A 24,892-nucleotide genomic window follows, 5' to 3' on the forward strand; every position below is an offset into this window, starting at 1 on the left:
CTAGAAAATTTATTGTGCTACATTAGCAGAAATATGAGCAAAGTCCCTGTCGGGGTGCCCCAGGGTGGTCCATGTGACAACGGCTGGGGTGGCACAGCGAGCAGCCGGAGAGCCCGAGCCCCCTCACAGGACCCCTAGACCCTTCTCCACTGGCCAGCTCTCTGACTGCAGCCCACAAGCCATTGCCCGGAGCTGGACATCTCAAGTGATCTGTACACATTTATTTTATGTATATGCTTCTAACCCTCAAGTTCAGCCATGATCAGTCTCCAGAAAGGAGCAGCTGAAAGGAGGATGCTGGGAAACAAGCGGGAGCGTGCCCAGCCTGGCTCCCCGGCTCTTCGGAGATTCTTTGTAGAAGATAGAATTAGTCTCTGTGCTTCCTGTGTCCGTGCTGCCAGCCCCCAGAAAAAAGGGCACAGCCTCCTGTCTCCAGGAGGGCAAGGGCACGGCCCCTCCTCCTCCTACTTCTGCATGCATCCCAGTCTTGGGGCCAGTGGGCACTGAGCGCCAGACGCCGCCCAACCCTTCCCTGCTGCCCCCCACCCCCGCTGGCTGGTACCAGAGCACTTTCATTTGGCATAGCAGACCCCTCAAGAAAGCCCTGGGGGTCGGTCACTCGCTGCCCGAGGAGGGTGGTACAGAACGAGGGAGAGAAGCCTGAGAACATGTCTGTAACACTGTCCCCCCGACCTGGATCAGAACATAAAACGGCGACCAGATCCAGAGCCTGGAAAAAATGGTCAGCGGGGCTTACTCTTTAAAAACAAGTATATATACATATATATACATACACATATATGTACACACACATACACATCTATCTACGTACCTATGTATAAACCATACCGTAACTGGTCAAAGAAAGTCAGACACATGACGCTAACGGCATCCCCATGCTGCTATTTCCTGCGCTGGGCGCGAGGCCGGCTAGGAGGGAATCCCCAGACGGGCTGCCCACCCAGGTCAGACGCCCTCCAGCCCAGGGTTCCCCTAGGGGACGCAGGCGAGAGGATCACCGTCACCCTGTGGGGCAAGGCCAGCACCCACAGTCTCACCCATGGTTTTGCCATCGGGTTCGGTAAAAGTTTTTAGAGTGACGTTCCCTGGAATCTGACAGGTCACTTTCAATAAAGCAAAGGGTCAAGGGTGACAACTGTGTCCGTCGTCTCGGTTTTCTTCCAACACATGCACCTTCCCTTCCCTCTTCAATCTGAGAGGATGGCCTTCCCATGTGTCCAAGGGTCTCTGAAGGGTCTCACGGGTACAAGCTACTCAAAAGGGAGAGCACCGGCTACAAAAGCCAAGGAGACAGACGGCTTTGCTTTCACGCCCACAGCAGCCCAAAGACGAGGGGGCGGAAGGCTAGGCCACCTTGGGACAGAAGGGTCTCGGTGACTTACAAAACTACCCCCAGCCTTCTGACCCGTGAGCTTTTCTTCTCTCCCAGTCTGTCCATCTTGAGCAGCCTGGGTCCCTCCCCTCGCTTTTCCCACGGCTGGCCAAGATAACGGCCACCAGAGGAGATTGTGCTGAGAACCTGTTTCCACAGCTCCTGGCAGAGAGGGCAAGGCCCCCTCACTGATCACGAGACAAGGATCACACACGCTCCGTCCAACCAGCGTCCTTAGACCGCTAACCCCGGCTTGCTTCCAAGGGGGAGGCCCAGTTTTTTGGACAAGTCCCCACCTCTGCACCACCTAGAAAGAAAATTCCTTCCTCCCAAATCTCTCTGAAATCTCTGCAATTGGTCACAGCAGATGCACCGGACCGGTGCATGCAGTCTTGGGCAACAGACACCTCGCTCTGACAGTCGCGGGCTCTCCGGCTCCATTGGCCATGGCAACGATGCCCGGCGGCTCCATCTAAGTCAGTGGTGATTCCTAAGCCCGATTGTCTCAGCTTCCCCATCTTCCCCTACAACCGTGCTCGGTTCTAGTTCTACCACAGGCCCAAAGGACACACTCACAGGTCCCGAGGCCAGGCTGTGCCACGCATGCTGACGGACTGCTCCTCCTCCAAGGAGGAAGGAACAGAAGCCTCTCCTCCTGCACAAAGTCCTTCCCCTTTTCCTGGGTGGAGCTGGACAAGAGAGATATCCTACCTGGCCAACACACCCCGCTACCTGATGGGATGTGAGGGCAGGAAAACCAGGGACCATTCTGAGATGCCACAGAGAGGCAGCTTTGTTAGCCCAGATCTAAAATGGAAGGAAAGTCAAAGAGAGAGTGAGCACTCAGTGAAAGGAGGCTGTACACTCCAGAGGGTCCCCTTTCCAATCCGAGTGGGATGTCCAAGGGCAGAAAGTTGCACCCCTGTCACCCATGTCAAGAGAGTCCCTTCACTCCTCACCAGCGAGGAGTCCTGCCCCCCAGAGTCAGGGGTTCCCAAGTCCTCCAGATGCGCTCTCCAGGACCCCCGTGGGCAGAAGAGCCCTGGCCCAAGCCAGGCTGGGAGCAGCGGACTTCCTGCTAGCTGTGGAGAGCCCCAAAGCCTCCCCACACACTCGCTCGGCAGAGATGTTTAACACGCAAGGGGTGGTGCTTACAAGGGTCCGTATTTCGTCTCATACTTGGAGACGATGCTCTTGCATTTGCCCACTTCCTTGCGCAGCTCCGCGACCTCGGTTCTGAGCGCCGTGTTCTCCTTCTCCAGGAAAGCAGCGCGGATGGTGATCTGGTTCTCCTTCAGCCTGCGGGCATCCCGGGAACGCTTTGCGGCCACGTTGTTCTTCTTCCGGCGCGTCCAGTATTTTTCATCCTGGGTGAAATGTTTGAGAGATCTTAACGGTCTCCTGAAGGGAAGGAGCCGTCCCCCATCCTCTGCTCCACGCCTCTGCAGGCCCCTAGCCTGGGCACAGCATCAAGGCAGAAAGGCCTGAAAGCACCTGGGCTACCAGGGGAGGGCACTGAGACTTAGCTACCTCGCCACAGGTCAGCGCGAGCCACAGCCTGACCCCGGGGCCTCAGGCTCCAGATCCAGGATTGTGTCCATTGAGCGACACATGTTTAAGATGGTCCTTCTCTTCAGAGGACCTCCATGCTCTGAGAGAGCCCGACTGGCTCGGGGGCTGCCAGGGGGCTCCGGGCCACTACTCTAAGGGCCAAGTCTAAGCTAAGGGAGCTCTGGCCTGCTGGTTATCAGAGAAGCAAGGCACAGAATCAGGCAGAGCCACGTGGGGAAGGAACAGCTGGACTAGCAGCATGCTAATGCCATCTCTGCCGCTAACTTTACCTAGCAAGTCATGTGAGTCAAGACGGGGGCCAGACAACACGATCTCCAAGGTCGAGGGTGATCCATCTGCCCGAGGCCCAGAGCGGAGCGGGAGGTCTGCTGACCTGTCCCTTGGACTTTCTCAGGTTTTTGCCTGATGGACTGCCCATCATTGATGACCTCTATTCCAGGACAGACTCTCTATAAAGTGGGAGGGCCCTTCCAGCTACAAACAAGCATCCCTTTATCCCTCAGAGGCTACCGTGCTCACACGACAGACCGAGACCAGCCAGCCACCAGGGCCCATGACGGAGACCAAATTACCTTCTGCTCATCAGGGACAAAGACCTTCTTGGCCTTTTTGATCATTGGCTGTGGTTTCAGGTCCTCTTCGGCAAACTTGTGCTTTCGAGGGTTGAAGAGTTCCCCCCCTGGCACGCTGGAGAGGACCAGGTCTGCAGGGTCAGGGTTAAAGTTCACATCGACCTCCACACAGTTGGGGTCAATGGGGCTGGGGGTCTCCCTTTCATTTTCCACAGAAGATTCTGAAAAAGACATGAGGAAGGGCTCGATCAATCCTACAGATGTAGGAAACTCCTGGCAGACCAAAGATGCAGATTTCTCTTCAGCTATCTATCTCCCCACTCCTAAATACATAATACCTTCCTTTTTCAAAAAGGTAATCATCCTGGCTCTGGCAGAACACAAAATAACACAGACCGCTGCTATTCGAGCACAGCCCAATCACAATCAGCGCCACAAGGCACAAGGAGTCAGAGCGCTGCATCAAGTGATGTTTTCCGTAACAGAACAAGCTGAAGTCAACGTGGCCCTGAACTTCCCTCTGTTCTGGGAAGCCCTGCTCGGCAAGCGGTCTGTGAGCAGGCCAGGACTTGGCATCAGCTTGGTCTCCGACGCCCTCATTCAGGAGCACTCTGCTCCCGGGGTGCTCCCAGCACATTCCTAAGCTCAGACGTGCAAGTCTAGAAAACATGGCGGTGAGGGGCAGGAATGGCTCCGGGACGTGAAATGTCTTGTGGGAAATAGGCCTGCCACTGAGAAATGTTTTATGGCTGGCACACGCCTCCGGGCACCAGTTAAAAATCAGGGTTGAAAGTACAGGCCAGCACAAGGCAGGGCTTCCTCCCTCTCACAGGACAGACTCTCCAAGCCCAGCCTCCTCCTCCAACGACAATCCCTGCCTTGGGGGCATCTGGCCCAAAGAGCTGCCACCTCCTGCCTGGGCCCATTTCACTGGCAGGCGGCTCTCACCGAGAGCAGCTTCTTCCCAATACCCAGTCTCAGCTGGCTTGCTCTGCCAGTTCTCAGATTCAGCCAGACTGGAGCCCTCCGAGGTGCCTGACTCTGGGTGCGGTTTTAGCCGTCCCTGCTAGCTGCTAAGGACACTGCCGCTTTCGTCTGAGCCTCCAGAGCCACCGCCCTGCAGAGCGTCTACTACGACCTCAAGACATCACTCCCTTCTCTCTGGCACTGGACGTTCGGCCAGCTTCAGCCCAACGCTACTGCTGTCCAGCTCATATTTCTCCACATCTTCCTTAAGAACAGCACAAGAAACTCTTGTCAAAAATTCTACTGAAATCACACAAACTGGTATTGTCCTGATCTACTACTTTAGGAGTCCTATCAAAAAAGAAAAGGGGTCAGTCTGGTGTACCCCAGACTTGGCCTGTCCTTGTGATCACTACTTCCTTTTCCTAACCACCACAAACCATCCCTTTAATAACACATTCTAGAATTTTCCAGATTTAAGGATGCTTACTGGCCTTCAGTTTGCAACTCCATTCTCATTCATTCTCTCTCTCTCTCTCTCTCTCTTTTTTTTTTTTTTTGGAAAACGGGGACATCTGACCTCCATCTTCTCTTCTCCAAGATTTTTCTATACTCAGGTAGTGAGATTCCTTGTTACGGAAATGATTTAAGCAGATACCAGATGACTACTCGTCAGATGTTCCAGTAGGATTTTCTTTACTAGAGCATTTATTAGCTACCGACTATGTGCCAGGCACTGTGCTAGGGAAGGGCGAAACAAAGAACGGTCCCTGCCCACGAAGAGCTTCCATTCTATTGAGTGAAAAAACTTTGTACATCAAAAAATAAATACAAAGTAGGTTCAAAGGAAATCGATGTGGGAGACTGGAGGAGGCCTCCCTCCCCGTCAAACTCTGAGAATTCATGGTACTAAGTAGAAGCACCAATGCTTGCCTAGCCCAGCATTCCTATCAATGGATCTAAGCAAAGCCACTTTTTCCAAGTCTGAAGCAGCTTCCCACACTTAGAAGGGGCTCACTTCTAAATGAGATAAAGAATCATGAAGGTAACACAAATGGGAGGGGAACTCTTCCAAATGTGCTTGTTTTCAGAGGACATGCTTAATGTTTGTTGACTTACTGTGAAATTGGGAATATTTTATGCCTGTTTATGGCCCCTGCTCATCCAATGTCTCTGCAAACATGCCTCATGAGGATCAAGAGTGAGACCCCAGTGAAACTGACAGACAGCATGGTTTTTTTTTTTTTGTTTTTTTTTTTTTTTTTGGTTTTTTGTTGTTGTTTTTTTTTTTTTTACTAAGCAAAGGCTCAGGGTGGTTCTGCTTTTCCTATATTGTTCTGGCCATCTGTAGAGCTATCAACCAACAGAAAGACTTCCATAGGGCCTAGGCGGCTACTATTTTTATCCTTGCTGGAAGGGAGATCATTCTGAAGGGTGTGAAGAAGTATAAGAAGAGACTCTCCTAATTGCAAAGCTCTCTTAGGATCTTCTGGGTAGAAAAAAAGATTAATGAGTAGACACAGATGTTTAAAGATGTGGGGTCGGGTCCCCTTTTCAGATGGGTCACACCCATTACCAACCTGTGCTGGAGGCAGTCTCTGAGGGCTGAAAGACCATGGTAGAAGACGACGATGGGGAAGCTGTGGAAGAGCTAGCAGACTCCTTCCCCTCCAGCTCAGTCACAGGCAGCAGTGCATTCTGGATCAGGTGAGTAGGGCTGGCTGGGATCCCATTCTCCAGCAGAAACTCATCCAGATCCATGTACTCAAGGTGGAAGGATTCACCATCGTATGGGATGGTTTTGTCCCAGATTGGGGGCATAAGGGAGGCAGACACAGCCATGGTGCTAGCAGCGGCCGCTTCATCTTCATCGAGTTTCTCCTTTTCTTTCTCTTTATCTATAGACAGAAAGTTCATCAAAGAAGACAACTCAGTCATAGAGAGGTTACATCCCAGGGTTTCTCCCTATCCCATAAAGACATTCACATCCAACATCCAGGCTGATCCTCCCCCCCCCCCCATTCCACTGCTGCCCAGTGCAGAGACCCCTCTGAGCATCACATCTCCTAGGCTATAAGAGAGAGAGAACAAGGACACCTTGTGCTGTATCTTTGACTCTTCTATTGCCTAGATCGATGTTTCGAGCTAAAGAAAGTCTCTGCTGAGCTGAATTGAATGATGGAGCTTTCCTGAAATGCCACCCTCCATCCCCGAGGCAGGAGTCGATAACATCGAAGTAGTCTACAAATCTAGTTGGAACGGTCTTGGACTAAACAGTGAATTAAGGGGGGGACGAAGGAATGAGAAGTTTTGAGACACTCAAGCTAAAAGAGAGGAAATGAAGATTCCCTAAGGGGGAAAGTGCTTTGACAATGAAACAGAATTTTCTCCACCCTCCCCGACTCTAGCCTAGCAGCTGCTATGTGGGGAAGGCTTAGTTTAAAATAGCCCAAATAGCCCCATCCCCATGAGGAGAAGGTGGAATTTGTTTACAAACTTTTAAAGTTAGCACTCAATTGAAATTCTTTTGAATCTAGATCAATTGTGAAAGAGGGAAGTTCCAAAGAAGGGATCCTGTAATCAGGCCGGGAGGCTGGAGGCAGAGCTGGGACGAGGGATGGAGGAGAGAAGCTCCATAGTGATTTGAATCACAAAGTGAGTCCAAAGCCAGGCCAGCAGTTCGATGAGTGCCAGAAATAAGAGGCTGCTGGTGACCCCATCCTTTCAGATCCCCGAGTGCACCATCTCAGCCTCAACTGTCTCCACCCCCACACATGGCCAATTGCTAAGATTTCTCTGGCCTGTTCTTCTCCTCACTGGCCTCTCCTGCCTTTCTGGTCTTTTCATATTCCTTCCCCTCATGAAGTCTGTTATAATCTTAACTAGCCCAAACAAAGTCCTGTTTGTACTCGCCATTTCTGGCTACCAGCTGTTTGCTCAGATATGTGCCAGACCTGGAATCCTTCTACCTTCTAGAATCCCTAGCTCCTTTTAGAGCCCAGCTCAGGGCCAACTCCTGGGACCTCATCAACATTAACATTCCCTCCTTGAATTCTTTTTGCTTATTTATCTGCACATGTGATGTACGTAATTCCCCAAGCAGAAGTAAACTCCTCGAGAAAAGGGACCAAACATTGTTTTTTGTCTTGATTTCCAGCAATCAAGACAGCGTTTAGTACACAGCAGGTGTTTAATACATGTTTCTTGCATTGAATTAAGATGGGAAGAAACAGGTACAAAATCAGGCAAAAAAAAAAGAGGCAAAATTATGGAAAATTCCCAATAGGTTTTAAGATCCGAAGGAGAGAATTCTGAATTGGATCCTCTAATGAAAGGGGAAAACGAATGAGATTACACTGGAAATAAAAGTGGCCCTGGTGACCCAGACAACACACAGCAGGAAAACAAATCTGTTGGTTTGGTGTATACTGGCTTAGCAAGGGAGATGGGTGGAGGTTCGTGCAAAGACTTTGGTAGTGATCTCCAAGCGGAGGTCATTTAACTCCCTTCTCTGCTGAGTCAGTCTGAAGAATACGTATGGAGGGCAAAACCCTGCCCACAGACTGCTCAGATGAGCCACCAGCCCACCAGCAGGTAAGTCACCTGGGTCACAAGAAAGGCCAGTACTGGCCTTGCCCAAGTTCAGACTTGCAGGAGGAGTAAAGAAATGAATGAGAAAGAAGTTAAGATCAAAGGGGATGATTTCCCAAGCAAGTACAGAAGGTCCCAAGCCACCAGTTCAGGGCTAGGGCCTCCCTTCCAGCTCTACCTCCTGCTATCCTAGGCTGGCCATCCAGGAGGTCTCCCCCAGAGAACACAGCCCTTCAAGCCCAGGGGCTCTTCCAAGCCTGGCTAATCTCTACCAACTCATTCAAAGTCAGGACAACAAACTACTAGATACAGTCTTAATGAGGGATGATGAATATTATTATTAATATCATTATTGGTTCATGACCGTCTCTGTCAGTTGTTTTGCAACCCTAACCAGGACGTCATTCCAGGGTCTTAGCTGGGGCCCCAGCCTCCAGAAAACAAACAAAAGCAGTTCCGGGCCCCTTTAGTGTAGAGATAAAAGGAAGAGCTGGCTTCACCTGACAAGCTAGGGGTATTTATAATTCCGGAGTGACAGCCAAGAGAGAGTGAGGTCAACACAGGAGAAGTGGAGGGAACATTCACCCCTTTCACTCCCACATTTCTGAATCACATTTAGAGTTTGGGAAGCCTAAATCTGAAATGCGTCTCAAAGGACCTGACCCCCACCCCTTGCTGCAGAGGGTCTTTGCTGCCAATGCAATTTTCTATCCTATAGAACAACCTTTGGTGGGGCAGTGGAGAACCCACTCAGGGCACCAAGGAACAGTGTCTGGGCCTCAGAAGAGCACTTCACTTTGGACGCAAATTCCTACAATTCAGCCCCTACATACAAAAGTTGTCCCCCAACCTTTCTCCTTCTTCACTGCCTCTCACCATTGATACTGTCAACAGTTGAGATTTTATTCTGTGTAGGACAGCAGTCAGGCAGTGGAGATACAAAGACGTGGAAGACATCGTTCTTTCAGTCAATCCATAAACATTTACTAAGTTCCTATTATGTGTCAGGAAGAGGGTAAAAAGAGGCAAATGAAACTATTCTCTGCTGAAACAACATTCTCCAGATCGCTTCCATCAAAAGTTTCCAATTTCCTTCAACATGGATGTATACGTACCAAGAAAATGGAAGACCCATGCCTAAGTTGGCCACCCTCTGGCTTCCCAGCTCCAATATCGTGCCCCCCTCCAAGCTGACATCATTCCTCTATTCACTATCCCTCCCTCACATCCCTTCTAAGAACCCTGCCCATGACTCTCATTTACCCACATCCTCCTCCCCCCACCAGACCCCCTCCCCATCTTAGTTTCCACTCAATGATCCTTCCACTCCCTCCACCACTATCCTCACTGACCACTAATTCTCACCTCCCCTCACCGACCTCCCACCCACAAACCCCCTCCATGGCATCTGCCCCCTCCCCATCACCCCGCAGCTGGGCAAGTCACTTAAACTCTCAAGATGGGCATAGAATGGCGCCGAGCTCCTACAGAGGCCACAAGGACCTCAGAAAAACACAGGTAGAGGTAATCCTAAAGGGCACAGAACCATCAGCTATTCTTATCTCCCAGGCCTGGGAAACCAGGGAATGCAGGGAAGCGCTCTGCAAACCTCAAGGTGCCACACAGGTGAGAGCCCCTGGCCAAGCCCTGCCCACCTGGCCTCCCTTGGCCCCGATACCCAGGGAGGCCTCCGCTGGGGGGACTCCCCTCCTCTGGGTCTCCAACCACCTCACACCACCAGCCCAGCGACCGGGCCTGCCCCCTCCTCACTGCCCCTCCCATTTACACCCACCCCTCACTTCCACACTACCCTTCCCTGTCGCGACCTCCCCCGACCCTCCCTCCCCCTCCCCCCCCTCCCCCCAGTGTTGCGGTCCCTCACTGATCCCTAGCCAGCTGACCATCCCCCTCCTCTCCCTTGCTCCCTTCCTTCCCGTCCTTCAAGGGTCTCTCTCCACAACTGATCCCCTTCCCCGGCGATTCCTCTCCACCCTCCCTCTCCCCTCCTATGCTTCCTGGCTCCTCCTCCTCCTCCTCTCCTCCCCTCCCCTAATGATCCCCACTCCTCTCCACCCCTCTCCCCTTCCTCCAATTCCCCCCCCCCCCCCCGCCCCGCATCCCATCTCTCTACGCCCTCCTCCCCATGGGTCTCCTCTAACCCCACCTGTCTGCACCCCTTTCCCCAAAGATCCCAACCCCCCCCACCCCCCCCCCCCCGGTTCCCCCCCCCCTCCCCTCCGCGCAGGCGTATTACCGCCCCTCCCCGCCCCGCCCCCCTCCCCTCACCGAGCCTCGCCTCGCGCGGCGGGTTCTCCATCAGCTTCTTCAGCACCAGGGGGAAGGAGCCCGGTGGGCCCCGCTCCGCCGCCGCCTCCCTCCCCGACCCCGCCTCGGCCTCCGGCGGAGGCTTCTTCTCGGGCCCGCTGCTGTCGGACATGGTGGCCCGCGCCGGGCTCGGCTGCAGCTCCCGGCCGAGAACGCCGTGAGAAGTCGCCGCTGCTGCCGTGAGGCTCCACTGCGCAGACGCAGACAGCCCCTCTCCCCTCCCCCCGGCTCCCCGAGCGCTCGGGCAAATTCATTATTCAGAAGGCGAACCCCCCAGGCCCGCGGCCAGGCCTCGTGATGGGCCCGCCCCCGGAGGGAGGAGCGAAAGCCGCTTGGCGCTCTGATTGGCGCGGCGGCCGGGGGGGCCGCAAGGCACGTGCGAGGCCGGGTGAGCGGTGCCTCGGGAGGTCCCGCCTCCGAGTCCTGATTGGGTCCCGCAGACGCGGGTGTCGCCAGCTGTTGCTTTCTCAGCTCCTCGGGTCCCTCCCCTCCCGCGCTCTCCTCTCCTCACCCACTCCCTGGCCTAAACCTCCGGCCTCCTAACCCTCTGCCCCGCCGCGACAGGCGAGCCGGGCGGGGCCCCCGGGAGTCGGTGATCTGGCCGGGAGCCAATCAGCGAGCCCGCCGTGCGGAGAGACGCCCGGTTGAGTCACGTGGAGCCGCAGCTGTCCTCAGGAACGCGGGTGGGGGGAGCGAAAGAACCTGGAGTAGCCAATGGAGGGTGGAGGCGGAGCCGTGGAGCTCGTGGCGCTGCACGTGCACGAGGGGGCGGGGCGGGGCTGGAGGCAGGGTTGAGGAGAGGGGCGGAGGACCGAACGACACCCACGTGCTCCCCGCCTGGGGGGCTGTGCCCGGCCCCGCCCCGAGGTAGAAGCGGAGGCAGAGGCGGTGGGGTCCCTTTCCTCCTGCCCTGGTGCTCTGCGCGTGCTCGATTCCGGGAGGGCTAAGCTCAGCCGAAGTGCAACATTAATAATAATAATTATTAATCATTATAATCGAGAACATTAATAACAGTCGCTACCTTTTATTGCGCTTTAAGGATTGCAAAGCACTCCCCACAGATCATCCCGTTTAATCCTCTCCATCATCCTGCTACTCTCCCCATTTCACAGATGAGGTCGTGTAATCCAAGCTTTCAGTCATTGTTAATACCGCGCTGTCTTTACCCGGGGGAAGCTACAATTCTCCGCAGGTCCAGACTCCTGCCGGACACCTCCACCTCCGCGTCCCTCTGACCACGGGGAACTCATTACCTCCCCTCCCCAAACTTCTTGATTTCTTCGGAGCCGCCATCACTCCATCCCCGAGCTTCACTCACCACACATCCCCAGCTCTCCCTCTAGCAATCCCGTCCAATGATCCAATAAGCCCTGACTTGGCACCATGTTTCTGAACCTTGTTCTCACTGCCTTTCACGCGATCTCTGCCCCGATTCCGAGTCTAGAGGCAAAGCGCCCTTTCGTCTCTATCCTAACCACCACACACTTGCCAGGTTAATATCCCTAAACTGAATCTGACCATGGGAAAGCCTGCGTCTGCCGCTCACAAGTCTGTAGTGGCTCTGTGGCCTCTCAAAGGCAAAAAAGCCAGGCCCTTAGCGCCTTCCACAATCCCTCCCCCTCTTGTCCTCTGCTGTTGGCAAAGCCGGCTTACTTCCTGTTCCCCAGCTTACATGCTCTTGTGCTGGCGAATCCCCGTGTCTGGAAAGCATCCCTCCCTTATGGCCACGTCTTAGTCTGCTTCAAGCCCATATATATGTTCCAAGTTCACTTGAGAGCAAGGCCCGTGAACCCTTGCACCAGTATCTAGCACCAGACCCAGCCACCGGAGTGGGTGCAGTGTGTAAGAGCCCTTCCCACAAAAGAACAAACACCCATCTGGCCATAGAGAGGCCACAGGGCTCTAAAAGGCCTGCAAAGAAACCTGTGGCTCAGGGTCCAGAGCAGAGGGAAAAGGAAGAGCAAGCTGGCTCGTACAGGGCACAGGAGTGCCCACCCAAACCACTATCACCAACTCCCCTGCTGGAGCCCTATGCCTGGTAAGCACTGTGAGAGTTGCATGGGGATTTAGGTCCCGCAGAGTTATAAAAATTGAATTGGAGAAATGAAACAAACTGGAAATTGAAACCTAAGAAATGGGAGGATGGGACTCAGAATAGTGTCAATAAAGTTCTTGGTAAGATATTTTGTTTTTCACCAACATGGAACACCACAATGTCAAAAAAAAAAAAAATGATAAGGCATCCGAAGGGCAATAGGGCAGTTCATGGCCTGTGCTAAATTGGCAGCAGGCAATATTAGCCCCAAGGTTAATTTGTAGCAAGAGCCGGCTGAACATACGTGATATAGGAAATACAAAGTTGCAAAAGGATGTGCCCCTGTGGGGTGGTAAGAATGAAGGCTGACTGAGCAGGGTACCAGGTAGATTCTCCCCAGAGGACTATGGGAGAACTTGGCCAAGCCTGCTGCCCACAAGAATGTCGGCTGTCGTTAACTGCCCAAGATGGGCTGTGCCTTGTTTTCGGAAGACAGACAGCATGGAGGAGGGAGGAGTTGGAGGAAGCACTCAACTGTACGGCACGGCCCTGGTACCTGATTCTCTGTCCTGAGCCTGACGGATCCAAGTTGGTTTTGGCCCTCTCCAGTGGCTTCCTGGGTCTCAAACCCAGGTGCTTTGCCTCTAAGTCCCTCTGTGCTCTTCTCCCAGCAAGTAGGACCAAGTCTTATCAAGTGGATGCTCTGGAGCAGAGCCAAAAAGAGGGCCTGACCAGAGGCAGGAAATCTGGGTCTGAGCAACTCACTTCAAATCTGCATCCTGGTCACATCTGTTAAAAAGGGGAACATTTAAATCCTGTTTGTACTGCCTGGCTCACAGGCTCTGCTTCTCAGACTGCTCTTACATTACTGATATTTTTCACCTCAGGGTGTTGCCACCCCATAAAGATGGAGCCGAGAACCTGATAATCAGAATATTTGAGCGCTTTAGAAACAGAGTAGAGTGCCTTGGCTGGAAGTCACCTCCATGACCGGAGGAGAGAGAAACAGACATTCAAAGGCAGAGAGAGGAGGAGAGGCAGAGAGAGGAGACACAGAGAAAAATACAGACAAAAGAGAGATACTGAGATATAGATGGAGAGAGAGACAGAGAGGGGAGTGGGGGGAAGATAGATGCTTTAAGGGCTCTGTGCCGGGCACTATTCTCAGTACTAGAGATCCAAATACAAAACAGTGCCTGCCCTCTCAGGCTTAAATGCATATGGGACTTCCCAGGGAACCATGGGTAAATCCCTTGCCCTGCTTGAGCCACAGCTTCCTCCCTTATAAAATAGGGGATCAGATTTGGTCTCTAGGGGGTCCAATCCTACCAATCCTGGGCTTCCATGAATTGTTCCACTTGTCAGCGATCCCTCCAGCACCCAGATAGGGGATTCAGTGAGCAGGGGATGATCTGGACAGTGAATGTGGCGGCTGTTAGCAGGCCTAGGCTACCATCATGAAGCCTGGCTGATTGTTTATTTGTAGCATTATTATTAAGCAGCGCTCATGGAGTTTTCAATCATTTTAATGGCATGGGGTTTATTGTCCAATTACATTACAATTAGCTGCTGATGGCATCCAGGTCTCCTGGTGATGGGCTAAGCATCCTCCAGCCCTGCATTCTACTCCCTCCTGAATGGAGACAAAACCAGGAAATAGGCTTCTCTAGGTAATAATAATACCAACCCTGCTATGATAATCAAGCTTCCATTTGGCAGTGGAGGCAGCCAATTACCTAGGGCCTCTGCACATACAGAAAACGATGCTTTGCCCACAGTAGGGAGCTTGGAAAATATTTGTAGAAAATGTTAGTGGGAGGATCCACAAATTAAAACTTCTCTTGTTCCAAGCCTTAGGCGTTCAGCCCGCTGCAGCATTAAACAAAAATCAGTCTATTTGCTTTACCCTGGAAACACAGACAGAGAGCCAATTGGTTTCTGAGGGGCAAGCCCAGGCCATCGCTGCTGGTTTGGGAGCCTCCTTAGCCGGTCACTCAAAGAACGTTTATTAAAGGGCAACTGTGAACCAGTCCCCAAGGATGCAAGGAGAAAAGTGAGTCTGTGCTTGCCCTCAAGGAGGCCTTCCTAGATACAGAGCTATAAAGGACCTGCAGAAGTCATCTACTCTAGCACTTTTATGTTACAGATGAGGAAACTGAGGTACATGGAGTCAAATGACTAAGCACCTCAGGTGAGATTTGAACTCGGGGCCTCTGACTCCAAAGCCCAGTTCTCTGTGTTCCCCCTGGGGTCACATGATCAGTATTGGACTCAGAGTCAGAAAGACCTCAATTCAAATCCTGCCTCAGACATTTAAACAGTGTGACCCCCTTGAGGCAAGTCACGTCACCTGGTTTGCCTCAGTTTCCCCCTTGTGTAAAATGAGCTGGAGAAGGAAATGACTAACCACTCCAGTGTCTGTGCTGAGAAAAGCCCAAATGGGTTTGAATGCAAAGAAAAAACCAAACTGGCTCCTAGCCTCAAGAAGTTTGTTGAGTGCCCGGGCTCTCTAACCTGGCACTGAATATGGCAACTCTTGAGGGCTTCCCCTGGGAAAGGGAGCAGCACTGGCTCCCTCTAGCACCAGTTTGCTGTTTTTATTACTTTGGCTGAATCTTGGCTTCAGTTCCATCCCTTTCTAGGGCCCCAAGTATAGATGGAGTGCTGTTCCTTAGAGCTATTTCCAGAAGAGCATAGCCACTCCTAAGTCCCCTGCCCTTACTTGCCTTCTCTCCCTCTTTTACACCCATGAAAACCTCCAGTCTTATCCTGTTCTCCTCCCTGCACAGCTCTGATGGCACTTGCCTGACAGTTCTTGGGTGTGTCATCCTCCATGTCCCTTTCCCTTCCCTATGAAATTCAGGGGAAGGGGGGAGTCCCCCAAGACTCTGGCCTGACCTTTTCTCTTGCTTCACATTGTGGGTACCTCATTAGCTTCCCACAGTTTCTTTTACCATTGCTGCTTGTGATAGTCAGGCAGGGTTGTGCTGGAGCCAGCTCTTACCGGCTCAAGAGCCTGCCGCTGAATTGCCAACCTGAACATTTACACCGTGGAATTTGGCAAATGCTCCAAATCAGAGTTTTATTGAGTGTCTTGATTGTCTAGACTGAAGAAAGCGATGGAGGGAATGTTCCTAATACATGTTCAGTTTCAGAATACGTGAGCCAGTGGTTAAATATTCACCAAGATACCCGTTCCCAGGTTTCTAGCCATAGCCCTATTTCCTTCCCTTATGCCAGCCAGACATTTCCATTTGGCTTTCCCATCTGCATGTCCATCTCAACGTGTCTAAAATGGAACAATTCATCTTTCCAAATTATCCTGTTTCTGTTAAGGGCACCATGTTTCTATGTCTAATCTTCTACCCATAAACCTCACCGCCTTGGATCCTCCTGGTTTTTTGCTTACTATAAGCACCAACATTTTGTGAATTGGACTTCTATCATGTCTCCAATCTGTCCACCCCATGAGGACAGCTATCTCATCATCTTTACTTCATCCCCATAGCCTCCCAATTGGTCTCCATCCAATCCTTCCTCTCCAATAAATTAACAAGTATTATAAAACAAACACTAAACATTATTAATCTCCTATGCCAGGCATACCACAAACTGGCTAAATTGCCAAGACAGAGGTCTGACCACGTCAAAATCCTTCATTGGCTCCCAATTGCCCCTGAAATAAAATTCAAACTCTTGCTCAGCTTTTAAAACACTTTGCAGGCTGGTTCACACCCTTTTTTCATTCAGAACACTCTTATTTTTCCAGACTTACTCCCTTTCCAAACTCAATGTTCCCTCTTTTCTCGTTGCCTTTCCCAAGGATGTCCCCATTCCTGAATTTGTTCCCTCTTCCCTTCCCCATCTTAGAAACAATCCCAAAATTCTTTCAAGGCTCAGCTCAGGAGTTTCCTCCTAGATAAAGGCTTTCTGGATATCTCTCCAATCTCTTTAAATCATCCTCCTTGTATTTCAAATGTTGTGGAAAGGAATTGAATTCCCCCTTGAATAGGTCTGTCCTCCTTGCCTCCTGAAGAGCCCTCCTCATCCCTATAGTGTATACTTGGAGGCTACCCTGGCTTTGGCCTTCTGATCAGTGATGCCTGAATTTAGAGCTTAATCCTTTAGCTTAAGATTTTACCAGTGCTGCTAAAATACAACTGAGACCCCGTCTTTGTGCAGTGAATGTATATCCATCATTTCCTTTGGTTTCTCACAATAATGTCCAGAATGGGCTAAGCAGGACAAAGGATCATCACCCTCAGTTTACAGACAGAAAGCTGAAGCTCAGCAAAAGGCAGCAAAAGGTCCAAGGTCAACCAAGGAAAGCAGGTGACAGACCCTCAGCTCAGACCTACCCAAGTGGGTCTGGGATGGGAAAGCTTAGCATGGTTAGCAATCACTTACACTGGAGTGGTCCTTTCCTGAGAGGAGGTCCTTTCATAGCTTTTCCTGAGGGGAAAAGGAGGGAGAAAACATGGACGGGGGTCACAACATGAGGTGGGAGGCCAAGCCAAGCGTCCTTTCCCTCCCACTTGTGCCTTTGGCCAGCCCCGGGGAGTAGTGTCCCAGGGGAGTGAATCATTGGCAGAGTCAATTGGGGGATTAGAGGTCATGCAAGTCCAAATAGGACTCCTCTCTGCCCTCCCTCTTCTGAGAACATCAGAGTCTCAGCAAATTTGAGTTCAGACCCCAGTTCTGTTCCTTACTGACTGGATGATCTTGGGTAAGGCACTTTTCTCTGGGCCTCAGTATCCTCATTTGTAAAATGCAGGACTTGAACTCCCGTAAATGCCTTTCTCCCGCTCAGATCCTGAGTTTTGGTTTAGTTCTAGGCCCAAGGCTTTAAAGAAGACATTAACCAGCGGGAGCACGACTAAGAAGCAGATCCCAGGAAGACAAGGAGATCTGGGGACTGTCAATCTCAACAAGCATTTATCGAGTACCTACTATGTGCCACGCACTGTACTAAACACTGGATCAAATATAAGGAAATTATTTGAAGAAACTGAATGTTTAGACTGGAGAAGAGAAAACTCAAATGGGGATATGGCAGCCATCTTTGGATATTTGAAGGATTATTCTGTAAAAGTGGGATTGAATTTGCAGGATGATATATCATCGATTTAGAGCTGGGAGGGGCTTTAAAGGTCATTGAACCTTATTTTTTCAAATCAAGCCAGCAAACATGTATTAAAATCCTATGAAATGCCAGGTGCTGTGCTAAGTTTTCATTTTACCAAGGCCCAAAAACAATAACAGCCAATATTTACATAGTTCTCTGAGGATTGCAAAACATCGCCCACGTGTTATTTCATCTGATCCTCGTGCCAACCCTGTGAAAATGGTGAGGTCTATTTTATAGGTGTCTGTGATGGGATTTGAACTTAGGTCTTCCTGGCATCAAATCTAATGCTCCACACTGGCTCCATGTTTTCCTGGCAGTAGAATTAGGGGAAATGGCTATTATCTATCTATCTATATCTATATCTATATCTATATCTATATCTATATCTATATCTGTATCTATATCTATATCTATATAAATCTTGATATAAAGAAAAGTTTTTATCACGAGATAGTGAGTTCTTCATGGCTTCCAGCAGAGACCAGATGGCCAATTGCCAGCGACGGTTTAGTGGGCATTCCTGCTCTGGCTTGGGTTGGATTAGACTTCCTCTGAGGCCCCTTCTGCCTCTGGCCTGGCTCCAACATTCAAGGCTCCCTTCCAAGATTCCCAAGATCCTCAATGCTAGGATTTCCATATCTTTCTGAAACTCTCAGTTCCCATTTGGGGCAGCTCTGATCCTTAATAAGTTTCTTCTTCTCTTAACCCAAACTCAGATCCTTGGCAATTTTCTCCTTGGCTCCCCTCTCCAAGCTGGCTTCCTTCCCTCCCTCTGGGCTCCTTCCCACTTCTCCGGAAGTGAAGTTCCCCTGGGCCACTGACAGATGTCAGCTTGCTGCTTCCCGACCCGGACCCCAGGCCCCAGGCGCTTCAGGGGCTCATTATCCCCATGCCGGACCCCTACAATTTAGCCAAGCAGGAATTCCCAGCATCCTAGACCTTCCTACCAGGCTCCTTTCATAGGCTTCTTTCTCTCCCCTCTCCTAAAATCACTTTGTATTTATCTTGTATATACTTCCCTGTCTACACTTGAAATTTCCCACTCCACCCCCAGAACATAAGCTCCTTGAGGGCAGCCACTGCGGACATAGGTGAGTAGCTGCAAAGGCAATGTTGCCCAGTAGCTAGAGCTCTGAACTTGGGGGTCAGGATGCATTTAGTTAAGCCACTTTTGGGTGACGGCCCTCTCCCCTATCTCTTTACTTCATTTTTCTGTTTCCACACTTATAAAATGGGGATAATAGCAACACCTATATCACAGTGTTGGTGTGAGGAACAAATTCATATTGTGGTTATTATTATCTGCTCAAGAGACAGCACGGCATAGTATAAAAAACTGGCCTTTAAGGCAGAGAAAATTGGATCCTTCTGATCCATGTGGATCATGTGACCCCAGACAAGGCACTGAACTCAATGCCCACAGGCAACTGCTTCCTAAGACTGTAGGTTGCCCAGGAGGTAGTGACCTGTGCCATGAAGAGGAGTTTCCACATTTGGGGATGCTCTGTGTACTGGTTCTCAAAGCTTGATCTGGGGCTCATGGAGGTCCCACAAGGTCAAAGCTATTTCCATGATAACACTAAGACATTTTCACTTCTACTATGGTGAATATTGATAAATATAATCCACACCAACAAAAGCTCTTTGTGAGAGGGTTCCCCAATAATTTTAGGAGTGTAAAGGGGTCCTCAGATGCAAAAGGTTGAGTTATATTAATCTAGGCCAGTGAAATCATGAATCCAGATCCTGTTTCCTATGGGCTGCTTAATTGAATCGAATTGAGAAGATTAAATAAAAATTCACCAGAAGACCAGGACCAAAGAGAACAGAATGTGGGAAAACTGATGGAGAAGGGTGACAAAATTAAGGAAGCTGGATAAGGAGATTGAGGTCCCAGAGTTAGGAAGCTGGCCAAGAAGGGGATTTCTGTGGGGCTGAGAGGGCCCAGTAATACATTTCTGGCAAGTTGGTGGATTAGGTGACTTTTGATCTGGAGCCAGAGGCCCTGGGAGTGGGTGGGGGTATCTACAGAAGAGTCTCTCCTTCTCCAAAGGCCTGGTAAATGGACTGAGAGCAGAGACTGGACTTGGAGGTGGAAGCTGGGGAGACATTGGAGAGAGGAAAAAATGCTTGACTCCGTGGGAGGTTCCAGCAGAGGACCCTTTGAACTAGAAAGGGGAGTGATCCCAGGGAGTGCCCAGAACGCCCGGCTCAGTGCTTTAAACCTATGCCAGGGTAACTGGGGGATGCTTGATAGCACCTGCTCCTTATCTCAGTCACACAAGGCTTTGATCCTGGAGTTCCCTCACCTGGCAGTAAACATCTGGGATGTTTACTCATCCCCACTGGGAAGGCTCAGGGAATGGACTAGAGTGAAAAGGGGGACATCATGGCAGCGGGAAACTTTCCCCTCTTTCTTCCTGTTAGGGGATGGGCAGTAGGAAGCTGACCAAGGCATGGGGAGAGAGGACTCCATTAAGAGGAGCTAGATTGTCTTTGATGAATGGGGTAGGTCAGCCCAATGCTCAGTATTAATCTTCCCCACTTTGAGTTAAAGGAACTTGACTGAATGGGAGAAGGAAGGTGTCTGCCACGTCCATTTTAAAACATGGAAAAGATGATCATTGCATGACCTCGGACAAATCAGGGTCAGGAGGAACGAGATCTAGATTTGGAGTCAAAAGACCTAGATTTTTCTCATCCATAGAATAAGAAAGTAGGACTAGAAGGTCCCTATGATCTAAGATCCTAAGGCACCTCTCAGACTCAGTTTCCTGATTTGCAGAAGAGATTAGACTAGATGAGTTCTCAAGTTTTAAACTATAACACACTCTTCACCTTCCTCTAGAAGATGGGAGTTTCAGCTCCTGGGTTGTGCTGGAAGAATCAGAATCTGGGGCCACCACAGTGGGCCCCAAGTTGAGACCTCAGCTGCACATAGGACTAGCTGCTAAGAATTGTTGGCCTGGGGCTGGCTTTCTACTCAGGCATAATGCTTTTTGCATTCATACTTTAATTCTTACCAGTGGTTTGAGAAGGCTGGGGAGCAACAAGAGGAAAGAGGGCTCCAGGGCCAGGGTGAGTGAATGCACTGCTCTCATCTCCCCATTCCCACTAATGCTGTTGCCATTTTCTACATACAGAGCTGTTTGCACATTGTCTCCTGCATTGGAGTGTGAGCTTCCAGAGGCAAGGGTTGGGTACCTTTGACACCTTTCCTTATCTGGTTAAAGTTTAGCACGGTTCTGGGCATGTGAGGGCTTAGCAAATGCTTGTTGACTGACTGACTGACTGACTCTCCCTGTTGGGTAGAGGTGGCCGTCAGACTTCACCATGCCAGGTTCTGTGGGATCGGCCATCCTTGGGTCCGTCCAGTCCTAAGAAGGGACTCACCGGAGCCTCAGAGGCTTAGTAATTGTGTGACCCTAGACAAGTCACTTAACCTGTTTGCCATAGTTCCTCTATGGTTCTCTATAGAACAAGAGGTTTACTAGGTCTCTGCTAGCTTTGATTAAGCCTGTGATTCTAAATTGCCAAGCAGGCCCCCATCTGTATCGGTGGAGAATTTCCTCATCAGAAGTTTCTTAATACAATCCTCCCCCTTCCCGCCATATAATTTATTCACATGCCCCGGATGTTCTTTCCTCCTAATAGAAAGGAAGCTCTCCTCATCAAGAGCACCGAGTTGATTAGAGATCCACTCTCTGTCCCTCCCGTCTCTCTCCCATCCAAAAGGCTGCCTGGTATACAGTAGGCATTTACTGAGCCCATTTTAAGAGAAGAAACTAAAACCTCAGCGGGATGAAACGCTGAATCACCTGACAGAGCCAGTCAGCAGCCAAAGCCAGCTAGGAAGCTTTTCCTCCTGCCCAGAGCTCTGAGCTCTTTCCCCTAAGGGCAATCATCTCACCCGGGTGCTCTTAAAGGGAGAGCCACTCTTCTGTCTCTCAGTTCTGGGAAAAGGGGTCTCTGGCAGAGCACTCCAAGAGGTTTGCTCGCAGCCAACAGGAAATGAGTCTGGATCACTCCTTTAGGTACACACACAAGTGTATATCACTGCCTGTGCATGTGGTTGTTCCTATGCGAACTATGGGAGCCCCTTCTCCCGCCCATTTGGGAGCAGCCTCAGGGACTACAAGCCATCCTCAAGGGGACATCCGGCCAAGTTCCTGCCTGTGTAGCAGCCACATCCTTCTCTTCTGCCCAGAATCTAGAGCCTCAGAGAGCACAAATAGTCCCTGGAACAACTTTCCCAAGAACGCCCAACCAGCCTCTCCTTGTGGGCTTCCAGGGACAAAGAATCCGGCATCTCCCACTTTAGGCCAGCTCCTCCCACTTTGGGCCAGCTTTCCTTGTTAGCAGGGTCCCATTTCAAACTTTCCCAGAATCCTTCACTTGCCCCAAGCGGGATCACTCACGTGGGTCTCATGTAAAGGATGGTTTTGGTTCTAGCTATCGGACACAGACCCTGGAATTCACCCCTTAGGGTGATTTTTCCTTCTCTACAGTGATGTCTCTGGGCTGGAAAACAGACCTTCCCCTTCCTACTTTCCCCACTTTGTCAATAGCAGCCCCCCAGTTTCAGGTGCCAATCAAGTTGACCAATTCTGCCAATGAAATCTAGTTCATGTCAGGTGAGAGTCTGGTCCATAGCGGGTTTGTTCCAGCTTCCAAGAGTTGTGGGGTGAAACTAGGGACAAGAAGGGTGCAATGGAGGTTAGCGCTCCTGGGGGAAGAGAAGCAACGGTCCTGTCCCAGTAGGTGAGGGGTAGAAACCTGGGAACAGAGATTTCAGAGCACGTTTCCCTGCTCTTGGCAAGGAGGCGGTGGGCTACGGGGTCAGAATTCAGAGCATTCTGACAGACAAGGTCACTGTCTGGCTCAGCTGGACTTTTTTGTCACAACTCTGGGGAGGAGCGTGGGATATGACAGAAATGCTCAAACAAATTTGTAAATTTTTTTTAAATGGAAAGACTGGGCCTAAATGTACAGACTGGGGAGTCAACAACTAATCAACAAGCATTTATTAAGGACCTACTATGTGGCAGACATTGTGATAAGTGCTGGAAATACAAAGAAAGGCAAAGACACAGGGCCCGCTCTCAAGGAGCTTACAGTCTAATGGAGGAAAACAGATATATATATATATATATATATATATATATATATATATATATATATAAATGTGTGTATGTATATACGTGTAGACATGTATAGGATACATGTACATGGTATATAAAAATATATTACATACACACATGTACACACACACACACACACACACAGTCCCAAAAGTCTTAGTGCTATTGTAAATCTAAGCAGCAAGGGACAGTAATTAAGCTAGCAGGACCCGGGGCACTTGGGAGTCTAGACTCAGCCAATAATAAGTCCCATTTCTCTGCAGCTGCAGGTTTGCAAAGTGTCTGCCTCCCAGCAGCCCCGTGAGGCAGCCGGTGGTACGAGGATGACCTCGCCTTCCAGAGGAAGAGCTGAGACTCAGAGGGGCGCTCACCGGGGGGGAGTGTACCATGGGGCCCCCTGGCCCGAGGAAGCACTTTTTGGGCACCCCTGGTGTGTCTCAGCTGAGCCAGGGCCTGGGGCTCAGAGAGCCCTGGGCACTGCCCCCTCCCTGCCAGGGGTTGTCCAGGTGGGGGAGAAGGCTCTAGCCGATCTCCCGGTGGTGTGGGAGCCAGGGCTGAGGAGGCAGGCCCCTCAGAGCTGGCGCAGGCCCCCGTAGTTGCTTCTCTTCCTCTTCCTGCTCCCGCCCTCCCGCTTGCCCCCTCCCTCAGCCCTGTGTTTGGCTGTGGTTTCCTAGGAACGGGCACTCCAGTCCTTATGGTTTTGTTACATAACATTTATCCCATAGAGGAGTCGGGCCCATCCAGAGAACAGGGTGCCGGGCTCGGGCGCCAGTCAGTGCCTCCCCTTCCCAACTGTCTGCGTCCCCGGCCGGAGGCCCGGCCGGGCCCTTTCCCTACCCTGTCTCCTCCCAGCGACTCCAGTGCCCGTTCCGGGCAGAGGGGAATGGCGCCTGCTCCCCTCTCTGAGGCTGCCCCATGCCAGCGGCCCCAGGTAGCCGGGTACCTCCCCATGCCTCTTCTCTTCCCTCTTGCCAACTGAGCCGAAGTCAGGTGGGCAGTGCCAAGCAGCCGGCGGCTCCTGCTCAGCAGCTATGCACCTGGGTACCCGCCCACCTCCTGGCACATGGGCAGTGAGATGCCAGGAGATAAATGGGGGGCACCGGCCAACCTGGGCTCCCCGGGAGTCCTACCTGTTCTCCGGTCAGCCCAGGGCAAGGAGTGTTCCAGGAGCGACTTCAGTACCTCGGGCATGTCCATGGCAGGACCCACCCCAATCCTCTCACAGCTCGCCATGGCACTCCTAGGGGGGAGCAGCAGAGAGCAGCTCTCAAGAAGCAGCCCAACCAGCCAGAGCCTCAGGGTGACAGGGAGAGGGAGAGGGAGCAGGCAAGGCAGCCAATAAGCCGCAGAGGCTGCTCAGCCCTCGCCTTCCCACCCCCGCGCCAGCTTGGGCTGCCTGGCGGGCCTGGGCACCGTGCCAGGAGCAGCACGTGGAGCGAGCCATGGCCAATCCCACCGCGGAGAACAGGGCCTGTTATCTAACTTTGCAAAGGGAAGTTTGGCTGCTCACAGGTCAGAGAGCTTGGAGGCAGCCCAGTCGCACACACATGCACATGCACAAGTCCTGAGTGCACAGCGTGAATACTCATCAGCCTCACCCCCAGAGTCAAAACATGTCTGGGCCCACAGCAGCCGAGTGCACATGTGTGCCAAGGGCCCGGGGGGCCGCTCTGACTCACGCAGGATTCCAGGCAAGACCCAGCACACCGGGCAGCCCGCAGCAGAGCGAGGGGAGAGCTCACAGCCCCCGGGAGAGCCGGGGCACGCGCACGTGGGCGTGTTTGGGTGCTGGCGGGTCCTAGGGGCCCAGCTCTGCAGCCAGAGGAACCCTGCCGGCTCACTCCCCCAGCCCCTCCGTTTTACAGATGGTGAAGCGAGCGACCCCCCCCCCAATCAGAAAGGCTTATCCAACCTCTTGTAGCCCTTTAGCGTCTGAAGCAGGGTTTGGAGAGTGATCATAGCTCTGTCTGCCCCTTCACAGATGGCATCTCATTTTTTTCCTCCACAACCTGAGAAGTTGGGGTTTTTTACAGATGGGGAAATCAAGGCAGACAATGATCGGGTCTTGGATTTAAAGATCCGGACTTGGCCAGGATCTGAGTCAGGATTTGAACTCAGAAATCTTTCCAGATTCTATGACTTTACACCTTCTTGTCAGGAAGACCTTTC

General features: G+C 51.4%; 1 protein-coding gene across 4 annotated transcripts; it reads right to left on the reverse strand.

Annotated features, from left to right (window-relative positions):
- Positions 1-1,995: 1,995 nt before the first annotated feature.
- Positions 1,996-24,113, reverse strand: TEF (TEF transcription factor, PAR bZIP family member). 4 transcript variants are annotated; one of them, XM_031940823.1, is made up of 5 exons: positions 23,854-24,113; positions 16,862-16,906; positions 6,084-6,401; positions 3,538-3,758; positions 1,996-2,760 (listed from the first exon to the last, which is right to left on the reverse strand). In XM_031940823.1, exons 1-5 carry the CDS (start codon positions 23,954-23,956, stop codon positions 2,545-2,547), a joined length of 903 nt encoding a protein of 300 aa, XP_031796683.1. In that variant the 5' UTR covers positions 23,957-24,113; the 3' UTR covers positions 1,996-2,544. The 4 variants fall into 4 exon arrangements, with proteins under 4 accessions (XP_031796683.1, XP_003772283.1, XP_031796682.1 ...); XM_003772235.3 differs by lacking the exon at positions 16,862-16,906 and having other exon boundaries at positions 23,854-24,110; XM_031940822.1 differs by lacking the exons at positions 16,862-16,906; positions 23,854-24,113 and adding an exon at positions 10,391-11,017.
- Between the last annotated feature and the right edge of the window lie 779 nt (positions 24,114-24,892).

The sequence above is a fragment of the Sarcophilus harrisii genome, chromosome 5 (genome assembly GCF_902635505.1).
Source record: "Sarcophilus harrisii chromosome 5, mSarHar1.11, whole genome shotgun sequence".
Taxonomy (NCBI): domain Eukaryota; kingdom Metazoa; phylum Chordata; class Mammalia; order Dasyuromorphia; family Dasyuridae; genus Sarcophilus; species Sarcophilus harrisii.

Coding starts and splice junctions, on each gene's coding strand:
- TEF (XM_031940822.1), bottom strand. CDS start 10,673: ATGAATTTGCCCGAGCGCTCGGGGAGCCGGGGGGAGGGGAGAGGGGCT. Junction 3,759..6,083: donor AGAGACTGCCTCCAGCACAG/GTTGGTAATGGG, acceptor TGTCTTTTTCAG/AATCTTCTGTGGAAAATGAA. Junction 2,761..3,537: donor TTGTCCCTGATGAGCAGAAG/GTAATTTGGTCT, acceptor CATTTCACCCAG/GATGAAAAATACTGGACGCG.